General features: G+C 50.4%; 1 protein-coding gene across 1 annotated transcript in view; it reads right to left on the reverse strand.

The window, feature by feature from the left end:
- SLC6A2 (solute carrier family 6 member 2) overlaps positions 1–13,147 on the reverse strand; it is a 37,648-nt gene extending 24,501 nt beyond the window's left edge. The window contains exons 1-3 of the mRNA XM_081514211.1: positions 12,832–13,147; positions 1,789–1,920; positions 551–788 (exon numbers count right to left, since the gene is read on the reverse strand). Of these exons, the coding sequence (XP_081370337.1) occupies positions 551–788; positions 1,789–1,920; positions 12,832–13,099 (638 nt within the window). The 5' untranslated portion in view covers positions 13,100–13,147. The remainder of the gene's footprint in view (positions 1–550; positions 789–1,788; positions 1,921–12,831) is intronic.
- Positions 13,148–19,785: the final 6,638 nt, after the last annotated feature.

Below are 19,785 nucleotides of genomic sequence, written 5' to 3' on the forward strand. Positions count from 1 at the left end.
TCAAGGACTTGAAAGGATGGAGTAGAGGGTGAGAGGGTTCAAGCAAGCAACAAAATAATGACAGTTATGGGTTAAACCACAGAATAAAATAAACACCAATGAGCTCATACAGACAGAAATGAGTAAATGAATGAATGGATAAATAAGGGAAAAGGGACAACTTCTCCCTTCAATTAATCTAGAGGGAATGATGAGACTAGAAATCACTTTGGACCAACACTATAACAATAATTCTCATTTGTGGGACTTCCCTGGTGGTCCAGCGGCTAAGACTCCGAGCTCCTGCTGCAAAGGGCCCAGGTTCGATTCCTGGTCAGGGAACTAGATCCCACATGCCACAACTAAGAGTTTGCATGCCACAGCTAAATATCCTGTGTACCTAGCCAACGTCAGGCCTGTGGTGGCTGCTGAGCATGCGTTACAAGGACTGACGTGGCCCCTTCCTCTCCAGTAGTTTTCCTTAGTGTTTGGCTCAGGTTCTGCCCAGTACAGGTCTTGATGTGAACAGCACAGGTCTCCATGTGAACAGGACAAGGGGTCAAGGACTTACTCATAAAACTCTGCTGCAGGTGTGAACTTGTACTTGGAGTACTTGGTGTGGTTGCCCAGCACGGAGCTGTTGAGAAGCTTGGGGTCGGTGCAGTTGGGGCTATTCCAGGGGTGGCCGCAGTCGGTCCAGGGCAGGTTTAGGGTGAAGGAAGAGAAGAGGTAGTAGAGGGACCAGGCGATAATGACATTGTAGTAGAAGCCAACGTAGAGGGCGATGAGGATCACAGCGTAGCCAACTCCTGGGTGGGGGCACAGGGAGTCAGGCAGGGGCTTCCCTGGGCCCATTCTCCCTCCCAGAGCCACGTCTCCGGGGAAGCTGGCTCCAACCATTGCACTACGCACCCCTATGCCTGTCTTTTTTCTATAGCAGACCGTCAGAGCCTAAATCCCCCAGGCAGAAGAATGCAGTGAGGGGAGCGGGGTGGGAGATAGTTAGGGAGTTTGGGATCGACATGTACACAGCACTATATTTAAGATGGGTAACCAACAAGGTCCTACTGTACAGCACATAGAACTCTGCTCAATGTTATTGGTAGCCTGGATGACAGGTGAGTTTGGGGGAGAATGGATACATGTATATGTATGGCTGAGCCCCTTCGCTGTCCACCTGAAACTATCACTACATTGTTAACTGGCAATGTTCCAACAGAAAACAAATTGTTTTAAAAAAAATTCCCCAGGCACCCACCATCCCTTTGCCTGAAGGCTCTTTCTTGCCACTGGAGCCCCTTCTGTCCACTCCTCAGGCAGGACAGAAATGCCAGGATTTTACTGCTCCCAGGGAGCAGCCGGGCCAGGTGTTGGAGTACAAGTATCACAGCTCCCTCGCCCCTTGGGTAGAATAACACTGAGACACGATAACATTCTCTCCCAGTGGAATGAAGCCCCTTGCCCAGGGTGGAAAGGTGCATGATTGATTTATCATGTCTGCCATGGGAGCAAGAGGGAGAGTAGCGTTCTGGGTACCTCTAACACTTCCATGAGTATTTTCCAGACAGGAAAACAGACTCCCCCTGGTCACTCAGCTGCACAGCCTGGACTGGAACCCAGATTTCCAGACTTTCTAGGCTAAAGCAATTCCTGACATCTCCAAAGTGCTCCATGTAACTTTGAATGGTGGATGCACTTGACCTCACCAATATTTATAAACTCCACAAGAGAGCTGGTCTACCAAGGATCCCACCTTTGGGGTAGATTCTCCAGGGGCACACAGAAGTCTTTTAAAACAACCTTCTTTACCTTTGAAGAATGGGCAGATCTTCCACACGGTGGCTGCCCCTTCCCGGTTGTACTGGCCCAGAGCCAGCTCCATGTAGAACAGGGGCATCCCAGCGATGATGAGGAATAGGGTATACGGGATCAGGAAGGCACCTGGGGGACACAGAGGCAGAGCATGAGCCCCAGGACCCCTGTCCCCCCTTGGGCCTGCCCCTCAGAGCGTGTGGATCAATGTCAGTCAGAGTTGCAAGGGTCAGCATTCATCTGTCACCTGGCCATTTTTCAAGGGGTGTCTTGTGGTAGGAACACCAGGGCAATTAAACAAATAATCGTAATATAGTGAAAGTTATAGCACCAGTCACAATCATAATCATGAGGTTCTGTGGTCAAATTAGTAAAATCTGGTTCATCAAATCTAAATAGGGGACTTCCCTGGTGGCCCAGTGGCTAAGACTGTGCTCCCGATGCAGGGGACTCGGGTTTGATCCCTGGTCTGGGAATTAAACTGCACATGCAGTAATTAAGACCCAGTGCAGGCAAATAAATAATAAAATTAAAATAAATAAATATTTTTTTAAAAGCTAAATAGGCTTGTTCCTTGCAGAATTCTCCATGCCCTTGATACACAAGCATATGTTGTGACAGGCTATGAGGAAGATCAGCTGCAGTCTTTACCAAACTGATTTCAACACAGAATCCTTTCTTTCATGAATCACCACTCTGGGGAATGCCAATCACCCCAAACTCTTCCTTTTATAGGTAAGGAAATTGAGAGCAGAGAGGGAGAGATATGTAACTGGTGCCCAAAGTTACATATGATTGAGTCAGATCTTTGTTGTTGTTTATTTTTTTATTTATTTGGCTGCACTGCGTCTTAGTTGCAGTATGTGGGATCTAGTTCCCTGACCAGGGATTGAACCCAGGCCACCTGCACTGGGAGCTCGGAGTCTTAGCCACCATTTAAGGTCACCTGGGACTTTCCCAAATATGACCTCACTGGATTGTCCGCAGTCTCATTTTACTTCACAAACATAATCAGAGAGGGTCATTATTTGTGCCCCTGAGCCACCCCCACTCCACACCCTGGGGGCAACTGAAGGCAGAGAAGTCCACTTGGTTTTGTTTGCACTGCTGCTAAGTGACAGAAGCAGGATTCACGTTCATGTCTTCCAACCCATCATGCTTACTCTCTTACTAGCAGCTGAAGGTAAACAAACACTGGAGCAAACAGGCCAGAGGCCCCAGTCTCTGACCAGGAAGATGTCCACCCAGAACACTGCTGAAACCAGAGGGAGCCCTTGGCAAAATGGGCAGCAACAAATCCCTGGGAGAATGCCTGGTGGAATGAGACAAGTCTGAGCTCTAGAGAGAGTTCTCGGTATGTCCGGTAGCCTGAGGTGATCTTAACGGGTTCTGACGCCGTGAGGTGACTCACGGGATATATACCACGTCAGCCTAGGCTGCAAGGGTGATCAAAGCAAAATGCCAGCTTCTTGGCCTGGTGCAGCTGGAGGTGGCCAGGCCAGACCACTCTCCTCCCGCCATTGGCCTTTGGCTGAGATGCCGTAACCTTGGAAACCAAACACTCTCTGACCGCCCACAGTAAGAAGGTGCAGAAACTGGGAAATATTCAACGATGATAATATTAGGAAGATAATATTCCCGGCTGTGATCCAGGCACTGTGCTCCATGCAATGTCTCATTCCATTCTCACAACAACCTTAAAAATATTACTACCTCCAATTTACAGATGTGGAAACTGAGGCTCCAGGCGAGCACAGAATTGTGGCAAAGTTGTGTGCACCCAGGGTTAAACTCACGCAGCTACTCAGACTTTCAGTCTCCACTTTCCTCCCAGGGCTTCTCCTCAGGAAGCCCAGGGCTCTTAGGGACAAAGCATGAAATTCTGGCCCCAGTGCTCTGAGACCCAGTCCTTTTGTAGCAGGAGATGGACCAGTAGGGTGGGCAATAGAGAAGAAACTACTGAAAAATGAAGACCTCCTACGTATCCAGCAGAGCACTGGGCACTGACAGCTGTCATCCTATTTACCCTGCCCAGAAACTGTCTCGGGTAGCAACTGCTATACCCATTTTTCAGAGAAGGAAATTGAGGCTTAGAGAATTTAAGTGACTTATCTAAGTTCACTCAATTGGTCAATGATAGATCTGGGATTTGGACCCTTGTCTGCCTGGTTCCAGAACTCCAGAGTCATTCCCAAAATATTCTGCCAATTTCAGACTATCTCAGCCTAGATGTAGGACATGAGTCTGAATAAAGTCTCAACAGAGGACGTTCTGAAACTGGGACTTTGGGGGCCAGGTGATCCACCTGGTCTATTGGTCATGTTCAACATTTCAGCCCCTGCTTCAGGCTGGATTTCGTCTACTTTATTTTTTTGTGTGGACCATTTTAAAGTCTTTAGATTGAATTTGTTACAGTATTGCTTCTGTTTTAAGTTTTGGTTTTTTGGCTGCAAGGCATGTGGTATCTTAGTTCCTCGAGGATCAGGGATCCCTGATGAGGGGGACTAGGGATTGAACCCGCACCCCTACATTGGAAGGTAAAGTCTTAACCACTGGACGCCAGGGAAGTCCCAAGGCTTAGACTTCTTTGAAATGGCCACATGCCAACCTCTCCCTTCCCCTCTTCATTTCTTACTTTCAATCTCTACCCTTCTCTTTCCCCCCACAGAGAGGGCTAGTCTGGCTTCAGAACACACATCTGTCCACATTGCCGACAGCAATGTTCATGATGCTGACAGAGGTCAGGGTGGTGGTGGTGATGATGACGGAGTTGGTAAAAGTAACAGGTACCATTTATTAAGCCTCCATTATATGCCAAGCCACACATTAAGTTTTTGAATAATTATTCCTTTAAAACCATCCCTGAGAGAGAATTACCACCAATCCCACGTAAAAGATGAGGAAACCAAGGCTTAGAAAGGTCAGTTTGCTTGTCCAAACCAGTAAGTAGGCAGCTTGGCTCCACATAGGGATCTGTCTGCGCCCCTCTTGTGGCCACCTGCCATTGTCCGTGGGAGCCTGGAGCCAGAGAGTAAGGGAAATAGACGTATTAGAGTGCTAACAGGCCTGAAGACTGAAATCAGTGGCCCAAGGAACAAAAGGAAAGAAAAAAGCCAGGAGTCACGCCTCAGATCTTGGCAGCGTGATTTGCTCCTGGCAACTAAAGTTATGCTCTTTTCTATAGCCAGAGGAAAGAAGAGCATTAGCCAATTCACCAGGCATCTCACGTTGGCCAGTTTTCTCAACTCCAAGCCTCTGGGCGGCACTGCCAACAGGTAGGTAAATTGCCCAGTTTGAGATTCATCTCCTCTTGGGCTGGCTGGGAGGCCCAGTGGAGGGACAAGAGGAAAGATGATGGGTCTGCACAAGTCCAGGACTCTTCCAAGTGCATTTGATGTGGGCCAGCCAAAGCTTCAGCTGGCAACAGATAAGAAACACTCAAGAATGATGGAATGGCTGAGTGTGAATGAAAACCAGAAAGCTGTCCAGTGGCCAGTGTCTTATCCTAATAGAAGACATCAACCGGTGAGCTGGTCCAAGCCTCCTTGCTGAAAGATCTGGAGGAAGCCAGGGCAGAGCTGAAGAGTCAGAAAGAGATTTATCAGGGGTGCCTAAAGGTCAGCGGAGGATGCTTCTCCTAGAAACAGCCCTGCAGCAGCTCCTGGGACACTGAGACTGGTTGCACACTTCCTAGAAGGTGCTGCTCTGCAAGGCCCCAAACGTCCCTGCCTCATCTCCCTGTGTGGTGGTGTCAACTGCATCCAGCCTCACACAGGGCTGGAGAGCTGAGAACCTCAGAGGCCACAAGCCCAGAATCCTGGCTTTGGCTGTGCATGTTCTGGGCTGATAGGCACAGAGCTGGAGAAACAGAGGCAGGGTGTACTTCTGAAGGATCTCAGCTCCTGGGGGTCTCCACCATTCACACATACAGATGCACACTTGTACATCTTCACACAAAGACTTCCACACATTAACACACTCACACGAACACAGGAGCAAAAGACTGTCAACTGCAAAAGGGACTCCAACCAGTGGCCTTTGGTAAGAAAAGTATCTGTCTGACACAAACTGCCTGACACTCCATCATTAGAGAGGAACCCTACTGGTCAGAGTGGGGTTCTGGAATCCTCTGTGCAAACACCAGTCCTCAGAAAGAGAAGCCAGTAGTCACTCAGTTTAGAGTGGGGTGTGCTAGAGCAGACCCTGGATGGGTGAGGAGGACCCCAGGACAAGGGGTCCAGCAAGATGTGGGAGGGGACTTAGTAAGACACAGCATGGCCCAGGCCTGGTGGGGAATCAGGAGGAGGTGGAGGGACTGTGATCAGGGAGAGGAGGGTCCCTTGAGACCTTGCTGGATCAGTTTCCCAGTCTGTGAAGGGCAGGATTCCCCAAACTGGCCACGTCCTGATACAGCAAGATGTGAAAACCCACAGAACTGTTCACCTGGTGCCTGAAGCTCAGCTATAGGTTGTCACTGCCTATGGCTTTCACCAGAATTCCCAGAAAACCTTGGTCAGTGCCTAGAGTAGCAGATTTGTCCCCATTTCCCAAATACCCCAAGGGTATAGACAGCAAGGAGAAAGAGAAGGTGAGATTTCAGTAGGAGACATAGCTGCAGCATGCAGCAGGCCTACCCTACTGGCAGGGCCTGGGACAAGTGCGCACGTGGAGATCTACCTTACAATGTCTACATACTAAAGATGACAACTCAGGCTGCAGCTGTTACACATGCCCCTTCATCCTACCTTGACAACTAGACCTTCAGCATGGTTCTATTCATTATAAAGTTCAACTCTGGAACCCTCAGTTCTTGGAGAATTAGTGCTGGAATGTGGAAGCATTGTGGGGGGACCCCACATCCTGATTCTCCCCCACCCCAGCTCCATCCAGAGATGTGTGAGGCCTTTTGCACATTCATGTGGACTCATGTGCCCACAAGTCTAAGCTCTGTCCACAGCCTCTGCAGACAGTGGTCCCTTGGCTTCCCCTTGTCCTGAGTCTGCACACGCCTGTAATCCAGTCCGGGCTGGGGAAGAAGGATCCAGGTAAGGGGACCATGCAGAGATTTCCCTGGCGGTCCAGTGGCTAAGACTCTGCACTTCCAATGCAAGGGCCCTGGGTTCGATCCCTGGCCAGGGAACCAGATCCCACATACCGCAACTAAGCGTTCACATGCTGCAATTAAAGGTCCTGCATGCCTCACGTCTTTACTCTATCCCCTGCCGTTTACTGAGACTAGCCAGCAGCATCCATACACCTCTCTACAGAAGCCCCTGCTGTTCTATGAGGGGATTCTACAAAATGATTCACAAAATGACCAGAACTGACTTTTCTTGGCCCTACAATCTCTCACTAACCCCCCTACTGCCTCATCTTCACTTTGGGTCCTTCCAGCTGACCTCTGGCCTCAGCTCTGAGTGCAGGACAGTCCTAGAGAGGAATGCTCACTCCCCTATAGATTAAACCCCACTTCTCTAAGGAGGTCAGTGGGTGAAATTCAGAGAGCCTGGAGCTGGGCTACCCCTCCCCCTGTGACGATTCTCCCCTGGCTATCAACTTTGCAGGATCTGACTTGATTCTTCCTAATGAAGCTTCTTGAAGATTTTGGTTTCTCATCTCCTCAATTCTGGTCTCTTTCAGAGGAAGCAATTATAGGATGCTTGGGATGGTCTGAACCATATTAGAGAAGAAAATATACCTGCGAAGAACAGAGTGGAACCTCCCCTTCCTGATTTGGGAGCTAATACTACCTCAATAACAGAATATAAAATGACATTAACTTGTAGAATATCTACAATTGACTGTGAACTCCCTAAAGGCAGAGATTGCCTTTTGTTCATCGCTGTATTCCTGGCACAGGATGGGCACTTAGTAAACGGGTTTTTTTTGTTGTTGTTAAATAAATGGATCCCAGCAGTGACTCACACAGAGGCTACAGCTAATACAAGCCCTGGGGCCTTTCTCCACTTGTGCTGTGGCCTCATCCTTACTTAGGCAATTGGGTTTGGGACTGCAGGGCAGGATGTAACATTTATCCTTGTGAAATCCCATCTTGTTTGCAAACGGTCTCTCTAGATCTTTTTGGCCAACTCAGAGCAATGGGCCAATCATGCTGGTAATGTCAGATCATGGTCTCAGCTCCAGCCCCTGATGAACAGCCTCATTCCTGCAAACTTCTTAGCTGGAGGGCCACACCAACTGGCAGCTCATGTGCATCTGAGCTGAATCACCAGCGTCAGGCTTGGGAAATCCAGGATGTAGAAGGCCCCCTGCAGCCAGGCTCAATGTGAGACCACTGAGTTTGCAAACTTCTGCCCTTTGTACCTGCCACCACCTCTTCCTTGGCCTTAAGAACCCCAGATATTTTGACCAAGAGGATTCCCAAAGGTCTGTGGGTACCTGAGAACCTGAGCTCACTTGAGGAAAGAAGGAAAACCTATTTGGGACACAGAACTACATATCTCATGGTACCCCATACAGGAATGTTCATCCCCATTTCTCAGATAGGGAAACAACAACGGGATAAGGTTAGGCCATTAGAAATTCCAGGCCTGGGGCTTCCCTGGTGGTCCAGTGGTTAAGAATCTGCCTGCCAATGTAGGGGACATGGGTTTGATTCCTGGTCTAGGAAGATCCCACATGCTGGGAAACAATTAAGCTTGTGCTCCATAACTCCTGAGCCCTCGCTCTAGAGCAATAACAAAGACCCAGCCCAGCCAAAAACAAGTAAATAAAATAAAAGAAATCCCAAATCCAAGCATGACTCCTTTCCAGTCTTACGGCCCTTCTAACTTCCTCTTAGAGCCAAGTCTGCTCCCTCCAAAATCAGGACCCTGTCCTACTCCTGGATCTAGCCTGGGTCTAGCAGTTCCAGATCCAGGAACCATCAGTAACAACTTCATTTACTGAGCCCCTACTATGTGTCAGACACTGTTGTGAGTCCTTTGCTTGTATTATCTCTAACATCACATCACCCTATGGGAAGATGCAATCAGCCCCCTTTTCTGCACAAGGAAACTGAGGTCCAGAAGTGAGTTGTCCAAGGCCACATTTCCAGGAAATGTCAGGCTCAGGGTCAAGCTCAGGTCTGTCAGAACCTAAAGGACATCTCTTTGACAGCTCAGAGCCATCAGCTGGACACATCTCAAGCTGTCATTTACAAAAGATAATTCACAGTGGTCTCTTTCTTGGCAGGGAGGCAGACACAGGGACCCAATTGATCTGTCCATTCCTCCCTGGAGACCAGCAGGGCCAGGTGCAAGACCACAGGAGGGGAGGATCTTGGAAAGAGCCCTACTGGCATGGCCTCCATGTTCGAGAAGGTTCTGAACAAAGCCTTGGACCTCCTGAGAGGGACTTTCCCGGCCAGCAGCCACCTGTATCCATGCATCTCAGCACTTAGCTTATGGGAAGATGTTCAGACAGGCTGATCTTTCTCAGTTATTCATTCAAAAAAATATTAGCCAGAGGCCTAAACTATTGGTACTTTTATCATTTCAAAACATCCTCCAGTCTGGGCCAGCTGGACTTGGAGGTTACCATGTTAATACTGGCACCAGGAGAGCACACAGCTTGTTAAATAACAGGGTACATGAGACCTGCGTGTGAGTCCCAAACAGTCTAGCTTGGGGACAGCGCTGATCCAGGCCTTAGAGAGGGACGGATCTCCGGGGTCATCCAAGATCACCTTCAGCTTCAGCGGAGCACCTGATCTCAGAGAGGGGGACTTGAGCTTAGAGAGGAGAACTTGAGCTCAGAGAGGGTGACAGAGATGGGATTTGAACTTGGGTCTTTTGACTGCGTCCAGAATCACATTATATCAAGAATCACATGATATCACATGATATCACCTGCCAACCTGCTTGCCCATTTCTGGGGCTGACTTTATAATCACTGGATGAGAACTGACCCACAAGGAGCAGCCAAGAGGTCTCAGCAGAGACAAAGCCCAGAAGAGGCCTGCTGAGCATCCCCTGGAGGAGTGAGGAGTAAGTTAGAACAGGAGCTGCCTCAGACTCTGATATGCAAGGCTGCCCTGCTCCACTGTGCTCCATGGACATTCTAGCCAGAAGTGGAAATTCACTGGTATAACTTCCCCCGGCCCAGAGCCTAGCAGTCAAGGTCTCCATAGCCTGGCCCCAACTTGCCTCTCCACCCTTATCTCTCCTGGCTTGCCCTTCAACCAGTCTGTACTCCTAATCTCAGAGATGATCCCACCTGTATTCTCATACAACTAGAATTCCTCCTCCCTTCCTGAGGCTTGTGTGTGTCCCATCTGTCTGTGCTGCAACCACAGCCCACCTCCTTGGAGTCTTTCCTAAGCAGCCCTTCCCCAGACTCATCCATCTCACACATCATCCTAAAGATGTGAATAAGAAGCAGCAGCTACCTTTACTAAGGCCATACTTCATGCCAGGCCCTCCAGGGGCATTATCACATCGAGTCCTCACAACGGCCCTCTGAGTTGAACATTGTCAGATGAGGAAACCAAAGCTTGGAGAGTCACCCAGTGTTACACAGCTAGAAGCTGGAACCCAGGACTCACAGCCAGGCCTCCTAATCACTAGGTTGCCACCCCCACCGCCACCAGCACAGCTTCCATACTTTGTTAGTTCCTGCTGGTGGGGGTAGGGGGGATTCTGCTGTTCCTGGGTAGGCATTAGGTCTCTGAGGGCTTGGGCCACTTGATTCATTTACTCATTAGTTTGTCAGGCACCTTCTACCACATTCCCTGGATCTAGCCCTTATCTTGGGCATTAGAAATACAGGCATGGGGACTCCCCTGGTGGTCTGGTGGCTGACTGTGCTCCCAATGCAGGGGGCCTGGGTTCGATCCCCAGTTAGGGAACTAGATCCCATAGCTGCAACTAAGATGGGTGCAGCCAAATAAACAAACAAACAAAGCTCAACCATAAGAACTTCCCTGGTGGTCCAGTGGTTAAGACTCCACCTTCCAATGCAGGGGGCCCCAGATTTGATCCCTGGTCAAAGAACTAGATCCCACATGCCACAACTAAGAGTTCGCATGCCGCAACTAAGACCCCATGCAGCCAAATAAATAAAAAGCAATGTGGCTAATATTAACAGAAAAAAAGAAATATAGGCATGAAAAACCACAGTTCCTCCTCTCAATGTGCTCTAGTCTGTTTGGAAGACAGACCCACAAAGAGACAAATGGCCAAACAACCCGGAATGGGTGACGGGCAGGGCTAGCAATTCCAGGAGAGGGAGCGTCTGGTCAATTTCGCCCCCAAATCGGAACGTGTGACAAATGTGCTGTGTCTTGTGCCCTGGGGGCCTGGTACAGATCACCTTGCATACAGCAGGAACTCTCAGTTGGTGGCGATGGCCAAGGGAGCACATGGTGTCATTGAAAACACCAGAATATCCATCTCGCTGACGTGTCCAATTGGCCATGTGGGGTGCTTTTAGTTTCAACAAACACTTAAAAAAGAGAATGACATGGAGCAGCATGACAACGAAGTCCTTAGGTGACCAGAGTGCCCGGCAGGCAGAAGCGGCAGTTAATACATCTAGGTGACCCCTGCGGAGCCTAGCACTGTGTCTCATGCCAAGAGGAACCCAATAAATATTGCTGATTAATGACAGAACCTTCCACTGTCGAGGGTCATGCAGCCTCAGACGGTCATGGAGGACATGCTAGACAATGTGTCCTAGGTTCTCTTAGTCTGTCTTTCATTCTTCATCTCCCTGTCAGCTTACAAAATGACAGAGAATCCGTATTTCCTCCCTCCTTGAGTCTGAAGGACCAGAATGCTTAAACCTAATCAGAAACTCATGAGAAGCTGCAGCAGCCCAATGAGGAAAAGTTCCACCTCTGGATCATCTGTTTCCCATTCCTCACCCAAAACAAGCATCCAGAGTACACACTGAAGCAAAGAGCAGGGGCCCAGACCCTATGGGACAAGGTTATGAGCTTTCCCTCCAGCTCCAAACCCTTACCCTGCCTCCCTCTGACCCCTTGGAGTCCTGAGCCAGAGCCCCTGCCAGGCAGATGGCCCAGTGGATAGAAAAATGTTTCGGCTGTAGTTGGCTCCCCCTTTGCCGACTTCTTCCTCTAGGTCATTTTCCCAGGCTCACTACAGGGTACTCCTGAGCTCATCCCAGCAAGCAGGGGAGGTCTGGGGCCGTTTCAGCAAAAGCTCTCAGGAAGGAGCTAGAGCTAGGCCCCAGTATCCTGCACGCTGGGCCACTTTCCCCAGGACTGGGCTACTTTCCCCAGGACTCTGCTCCCTGAGTGGGCTGAGTTGATAACTAGGCTCTCATCCCAGGCCAGGCAGTATGAGGTCACCTGGCAAGGGAAGGGGAGAGAGCCTGACTGCTGGAGCGACGTTTCCTCCAGGCCCTTCTCCCACTCTTCCCTGCAATGTGGCCAGGACCCCAGGAGGTAGAGGCTTCTTCCTAATCACCCAAGCCTCCTGCCCCAAGGATCAGGCCAGTTCTTGGTAGTGGCTGACACAACCCACCTAGGCTGTGCTCTCTGGTCCCTCCAGCCAAAGGACCATCAACCTGAGCAGTGGAATTCTCTCTGCCACTAGCTTCTCTTTATGTGTCTTTGATCCAAGGGTTTCTGTCCCCAAGAGTGCAGGGCCTCCCAAGTGCCTTCAGGGAACCCAAGTCCTTTACCAAACACAGAGCGCAGAAGTTAGGATTACCCTGTGCGCCTGGTTGTCACATTCTGTGCACTTTCAGCGCCGCGTCAGACCCTTTTCAGAGCTCCACCTCCCTTCCTGCAGACCATCAAAAGGTTCGAGCTCATCACCCAACTTGGTGCTCTGGAGTCTGTCCTTCTACGCATGCGCCCATCACTGTCCAAGTTCATGCCAAGGTCATGCCTCAATTTCCCTCTTCCAAAGGGGATTCCTTTTTCCATGAGCCCTGTTTGGGCTCTTCCTGCGCCCTGGACTTGCCCGTCTGTCTCCTCATCTCCTCCCGTGGGTATCCCCAGCTCCTCTCCTGGCCCCCGTCGCAGACAGGTAGCTTCCCAAGTCAAAACCCCCAGCCCGTCAGGGGGCTCACCGCCTCCATTCTTGTAGCAGAGATAAGGGAAGCGCCACACATTGGCCAGGTCTACGGCGAAGCCGACCACCGACAACAGGAAGTCAATCTTCTTGCCCCAGGTCTCCCGCGGCTGCTCATCGCCGTCGCGGGACGCCAGGAGGCACTGGACGCCGTTGCGCTCTTTCACCACCAAGACTTCTTTGCGCTTCCGCGGGGGCTGCTCCGATCCCGGGCCCGCCCCGCCGTTCTCCGGCTGCACCTGCGGGTTCATCCGCGCCAGAAGCATGGGTGCGGTTGGTGAGAGGGGCGTCAGGAATACTGGGAGCACGCAGAGGCTCTGCTGGGATCAAAGGAAACGATGTGATCATTGGGCCATTCCACCCTGCCTGCGGCCTCCCGGGAGCGCCGGGATACTGTGGTTAGCGCGCGCTGAGCAGACGCAGGGTGCTCAGAGAAGGCGCGCGTCTGTTGGAAAAATTTGGAAGCAGAGGTAGTGGCGAGCCCGACAGGGACGGAACTTATAAGTGGAGACCGCCCCAGCAGCCCTCGGGATCTTTCTTGGGACCCCGAGCGCTTCCCTCATTCGCCCCCTCCCTCTTGCCCTCAAAAGGCGAGGTTTGGACACGCCCAGGCAGAGGTTTCCCGGGGCGGTGACTTGACCTGGTGCAGCTGGCTGCCCCCTACCCTCAGCTCGGGTCTGCGCCACGTCCAACAGCACCAGGAGCCTCCCCGGACACTTATTACCTCTGCCCTTCAAACTCGCTGGCACCCGAGCTCTGCGCATCCCAGCCTGGGCCTCCTTGGCACACCTAGCCCGGTCCCGCGCGCAGGGCGCACTCACGTGTCCGGCAGCAACGGGATCCCTGGTGCCGTGCGCCCTGCCTGCCCACTCGGGACCCGCCTCTCCTCGCCAGGCTGTGGGGCGCAGGCTGGGGCTGGGGTTGGGGCTGGGCTCCGCCGCGTGGCGCTCGGGCGCGGCCGGAGGAGCGCTGAAAGCGCGGAGCGGCCGGCGGGGCGCGGGTCTGCTGGTTCTGACAGTGCTGGGCGGGGGCCGGGCTGGTAATGTAGCCTGCGCCCCAGGTAACGCGCCGATTGCATTAACCCAGCGCCGGGCCCGCTCTGTCTGGAGCCTGTTAGCGCTAATGGAGACTGACAGCGCGGCCGGGGATGGGCAGGGGCGGGGGCGCGGCGCGGGCTCGGCTGACTGCAAGAGCCCCGCTCCTGGCGACTCGCCGGACCCGGGCGCCCACTGCCTTCCCAGCACGCACTGGGACACCAGACTCAGCTCCTGGGGGCAATAGGCTCTGATCTTCGACTATAGGAAGAGAGCGAGACTCTCAGAACTAAGATCTGAGTTTGAGAGGTAACAGGAGAGAACTGGAGAGCGCAGTGGCGGTTCAGTATCAGGTCTGTCATCCGCTGAAGGCCACTTAAACTACCCGGCCAGAGTTTCTCCATCAACAAGATGGGAATGTTCTGTTCAGTGCCTAAGGAGGCACACGGAGGCCTGGTGGGCCATCGGGTGGGTTTTGTTTAGCTTGCTCAGATTGAAGGGTCACAATGGGACACTTACTCCTACATCCGTTTGTTATGGGCAGGCTAGCAAGGCATTTGAGGTTCTGACCCCTATTACATGAGGCTTAGAATTGCTATTCATTCACTTATTTACCCATTCGTGCACCCCTTTGCTCACATATTCCTACATATGCCTGTTAAGTGCCAGACACTGTTCTAGGCTCTTGAGATACATTAGTGGACAACTCTGTCAAAAATCCATGACATGGGACTTCCCTGGCGATCCAGTTGTTAAGACTGCACTGCAGGGGGACTGGTTCGATCCCAGATGGGGAAACTAAGAGGCTTCCCATGCGGCTCAGTGGTAAAGAATCCGCCTGCCAATGCAGGAGACACAGGAGATGTGGGTTCAATCCCTGGGTTGGGAAGATCCCCTGGAGAAGGAAATGAATGGAAACCCACTCCAGTATTCTTGCCTGGGAAATCCCATGGACAGAGGGGCCTGGCAGGCTACAGTCCATAGGACTGTAAACAGTTGGACATGACTGAGGTGACTTAGCATGCAGGAGAGTAGAGCATTTTCATTAAGGCGACCAACATGAGAGATGTCCTCTGTGAAGGATGCAGAGAGAAGAGAAAGGGGAAAAGAGTGGGGAGGTGGATCTGCCCTGGCCTTCTGGAGGCTGATGGTTGGAGGCAGAAGGTCAGGGGAAGGAGGAGGTTTCAGGAGGAAAGCCTGGGACCACACGCACCAGCGATGTTCATCTCCTCTGACCCCTGGACTATTCTGACAAGCCTGTGAGGAAAGTAGGATTGGAACCATCATTCCATTTTGGGGGTCAGGAAACTGCGGCTCACAGGTTGGAAGTGACAGAGTTGAAATGAGAACCCAGGTCTCCTGGCTCTCGGCCCCTGTCTCCTCCACTAGCTTATGCATGGGACACTCAGAATCTCACTAGGAGTCATGCTGCCCTCCTGCCTGCTACCCTGTGTCTCATCCAAGCGATCTTGAGGATCCCACCTTAAAACATGCCTCGAAGCCCCATTCCCACTGCTGAAGCATCCCCACAGAGGGGCCCCAACCTTCGCTTTTCACTGCAGCAGCCTCCTCGTTGGTCACCCCATGTCCAGTATCTTTCCAGCCACATGATATTCACCAGCTGCCAGAGCATTTTCTAAAACTCATCTGATCACCTCACTCTTCTGCCTAAAACTCCTCTGAGAGACAACAACACATCAGTGTGATTTAATTAACCCCCGGATTTGAAGTAATTTTATTTTCTTTTTTATACTTCTCTTTATCTGCCAACTTTTCTACAATGAGCCTTTGATACTTATGCAATCAGAAAAAGGTAACCCATGATTTTTTAAAATCTTCCCGTCTTTCCAAGATAATATCAAAACACCTTCTGCAATATAGACAAGATTTTGCCTGCCTATTTAACCACATCTCTTGCTATTCTAATCTCTCTATATTCATTTAAAATTCCTTTACCATCTCCAAAATGTGCTTTGTTCTTTAGGAACAAGAGAACTCAACTACCAGTGATTCCTTGGATACTTTGTGCCTTTTTACACCTCTGGATTTTAAAAAAGGCTTTCCATCTTCCTCTTGTCTATCTGGAGAACTCCTATTCATCCTTTAAAACCTCAGGTGTCACCTCCACTGTAAAACCTTCCCTGATAAATACCTCCCACAAGAGAGTACATTCCTCCTTTATATTGTTTTGTATATTTATCTAGAACTTTCTCTGCATACTAGGGATAAAGACAATACCTGATATATCCTGTTACATAGCTTACACTCCAGAAATATGTACAAAACAGAACTAGGAGAGATCTCAATCGTTGGTTGGATTTAGTGTCTTTGGCTGGGGCTTTTTTCTCTTGGATTCTACCAGAAACAGAACCTGAAACAAAGAATTGAATTAAAGTAGTTTATTTAGGGGGCTTCCCTGGTAGGTCATATGGTAAAGAATCCACCCGTAATGCAGGAGACCTGGGTTCGATCCCTGGGTTGGGAAGATCCCCTGGAGAAGGGAACAGCTACCCACTCCAGTATTCTGGCCTGGAGAATTCCATGGACAGAGGAGCCTGGCAGGCTACAGTCCATGGGGTCACGAAGAGTTGGACACGACTGAGTGAGGTAATTCTAGAAACAGTGATAGAGGACAGGGGAGGTAAGAAAGAGAAGGAAACCAATAGAGGGGGCCTTAAGAAGCAGTCACAGCTGTGGGCAGCTGGTAGTCAGTCCTGCTGGAAACCTCTGAGCCAGAGGTATCTCAGATCTGTCCCATCCCTGGGCAAGAAAGCTGGAGTATTTCTCCATGAAGACTGCTCCCAGGGTGCTAACTCACCAACATTTACATCCTGCCTGGTGTGTGGGCTAAACAAATTCTTGTTGCCAGAAAAAGGCTCCCGTTAGAGTCCCAGGTTCAGGAAGTAGGAAGCTGGCGGTTGGGTCTATGTTGACAAGAAGAGTAGATTACAAGGGGTGTGGGCAGGCACCGGAGTGTCCCCTACAGAGATGAAGGGAGACACCCCCCCCCAACATGCACATCATTGGAGGGCCTGACAGCAAAACTTGAGGGTTCCACCTTGTGGTTTCATAGACTTCTGGAGACTAGCCTGGGGCTGGGCTGAAGGGGAAAATGTTTCTCTCCATCTCGGGCCCAGACTCCCTGCCTTCAGATCCAAGAGCCATGGGGCCATGTGGCTTCTCTCTGTGCCCTGCCTCCTGCCCCTCCAGGTGGCCTGAGGGCAAGTGGGGGGGCAGACGGCTGGTGCGTTATCAGAGCTAACGTGATCCTTGGGGAGGCGTCACTTCCACTTACCACGACACTTGGTGACACAGGCCATGGGCACAAGGTGATGGCTGATGCTGTTAGCCCAGCTCTGGCCATCTCCCCTCAGACACCAAGACCCCAACACACAAAGGCTGGTCTGTAGGATATTTGGAATCCAAGGGACTCAGTTTTGGAAGTGTCCTGAAGATAGTATCAGAACCTGCACCTCCACTGCACTGATGGGGAAAATGAGGTCAGAGAGGAGAAGTTCCCTGTACATTTCCTCCTTTCCTTCTTTCCTCTCTTTTTTCTTCCTTCCTTCCTTTCTGTTTCTTTCTTTCTGCTTCTTTATTTTGTTTTTCTTTTGATCAGGGGCATTAGACCTATGTCCTGACCACTGACCTGCCCTGGATGATTGTTATAGGTTAAACTGCATCTCCAGACAGCAAAAAAGTGCCCTCAATAAAAGACCCCAGTGACCTGAAGTCAGTCTCCTTCAGGATATCTCCCTCTAGAGCCTCCCAGGTGTCCTCAAGGCTTCCAACCTACTCAGATGGTCAGTCCTTTCACTCTTCTCTATGGAGCTCCTACCCGACCTGGGACCACATCCAGGCACTGGCACTAAAGAGCATCTATCTGTCATTGATGATGGATACATCCATCAACATCGCCTGCCTGGATCCAACTACAGAGCAACATCTCCACGTGGGCAACAAAAGACACCTGGAACCCCTGTGTCAAAGATAGAATTCTTGACCTCCCCTTGTTTACCTGCATACACACCTGCTCTTCCTTGTCTCCGTTATTCCAAGCGATGGCACCTTCTTCCTTGTAGATCCTCAAAGGCCAAAAACCTTAGAGTCCTCTTCCTCATACTCCCACAAGCAATCCTACTGCAAACTCTCTTGGCTATATAAATCGTTCCCATCTCCCCATCTCCACGGTCACCACCCTGCTCCCAACTATGTCATCCCTCACCTGGGTTAGTGCTGTAGGACCTGAATGGCCTCTGTCATTTATCGCTTTACCCCTGAAGCTCTACACAGTCACCAGGAAGACCTTCTAGGAATGAATTCAGATCCTATCCTTCCCTCTCTCCAGTGGCTCCCATCTCATTTGGAATAAAATCTGAAGTCCTTCAGTGGGTGAGATGGATTAACGAGTAAACCATCCTTTTGTGGACTTGGCACTGCAAGCCTGGACAAGCACCTGACCGTCCCCATGGGAGGACAGAGGTGCCGGGGAAGAAGAGAACAGGTGTGCCAGGTGGGGCAGCAGAAAAAGCACAGGGCTGGGTCCTGACTCCTGCTCTACTATATTAGGGCTTTTTGGAGAGGGCAAAGTCCATCAGCAAGATGGGGATGGACAGGAGGAAGAAGAAAGATAGACAAAAGTTATGTCAGGACTGGAACTGGTGAGGGAGAAAGGAATGGAGGTGTTTAAGGCAAAGGGACTCAGTCTCCTGGGAGGAAAGAAGGACATCCCCCGTCTGCATGCTGCTGCTGCTGCTGCTAAGTTGTGTCAGTTGTGTCCGACTCTGTGCGACCCCATAGACGGCAGCCCACCAGGCTCCTCCGTCCATGGGATTTCCCAGGCAAGAGTACTGGAGTGGGTTGCCATTGCTTTCTCCTTCTGCATGAGCCAGCAGATAACATCCTTTGACCCTAAGGTGGTCACGTGAGTTATGATGACAGACAACTCACACCTGGCTCACATCCCTCTCCAAGGCAGAGTGGGGTTGAGGTCAGCTGCTCAGGATGAACCATAATCAGGCTGACACAAGAGTTCTATCCATCCAGGGAATGGACATTAGAGCACGACAGGACCATGAAACCTTCATGCTCAGGTGCACTCTGATAGAAGACCAGACACTCTGATACTCTGATGAATGTAGACTCTTCCAGAAATATGCACACACACACAGCATTTAAAAATCTAGTGTGAAATTTCTCACACATAACAAAAAGTATATAAAACATATGTAAACAGTTTATAGTTTAAATATCAGTAATATGAACATATAAGAACCCACCCTCTGGGGCTCCCCTGGCAGTCCAGTTGTTAAGACTCCACACTTTCATTGTAGGGGTCATGAGTTTGGTTACCGGTCAGGGAACTAAGATCCCACACACTAGAGGATGTGGCCAAAAAGGATAATTAAAAAATTTAAAGATGAATTAAAAAAAAAGAACCTATTCTCTTGGATTAAGAAATAGAACATACCCTACAAACCCTTCTGTGCCCCTCCCCTTACTACTCTCCCCCACTCCAAGGTAACCACTTTCCTTTATTTAGTAAATCATTGTTTCTTTGTTATTCTTCACAGTATTGTCACCTGTGAATCTATTCCTAACAGGACATTCTTTAGTTTTGTCCTTCTTTGAACTTTACATAAAAGGAATCACACTACAGATATTGTTCTGTGACTTCTTTGGCTGAACATCATATTTTTGAGATTCATTCATGATGATAGAGGTAGCTGTAGATCACTCATTTTCATTGTTGTATATATTCATTCTGGGCTTTCTTTGTGGCTCAGATGGTAAAGAATCTGTACAATGCAGGAGACCCGGGTTGGATCCCTGGGTCAGGAACACTTCTGGGGAAGAAAATGGCTACCCATTCCAGTATTCCTGCCTAGAGAATTCCATGGACAGAGAAGCCTGGCAGG

This window comes from Giraffa tippelskirchi, chromosome 7 (genome assembly GCF_054371585.1).
Source record: "Giraffa tippelskirchi isolate mGirTip1 chromosome 7, T2T-mGirTip1v1.2.pri, whole genome shotgun sequence".
Lineage (NCBI taxonomy): Eukaryota > Metazoa > Chordata > Mammalia > Artiodactyla > Giraffidae > Giraffa > Giraffa tippelskirchi.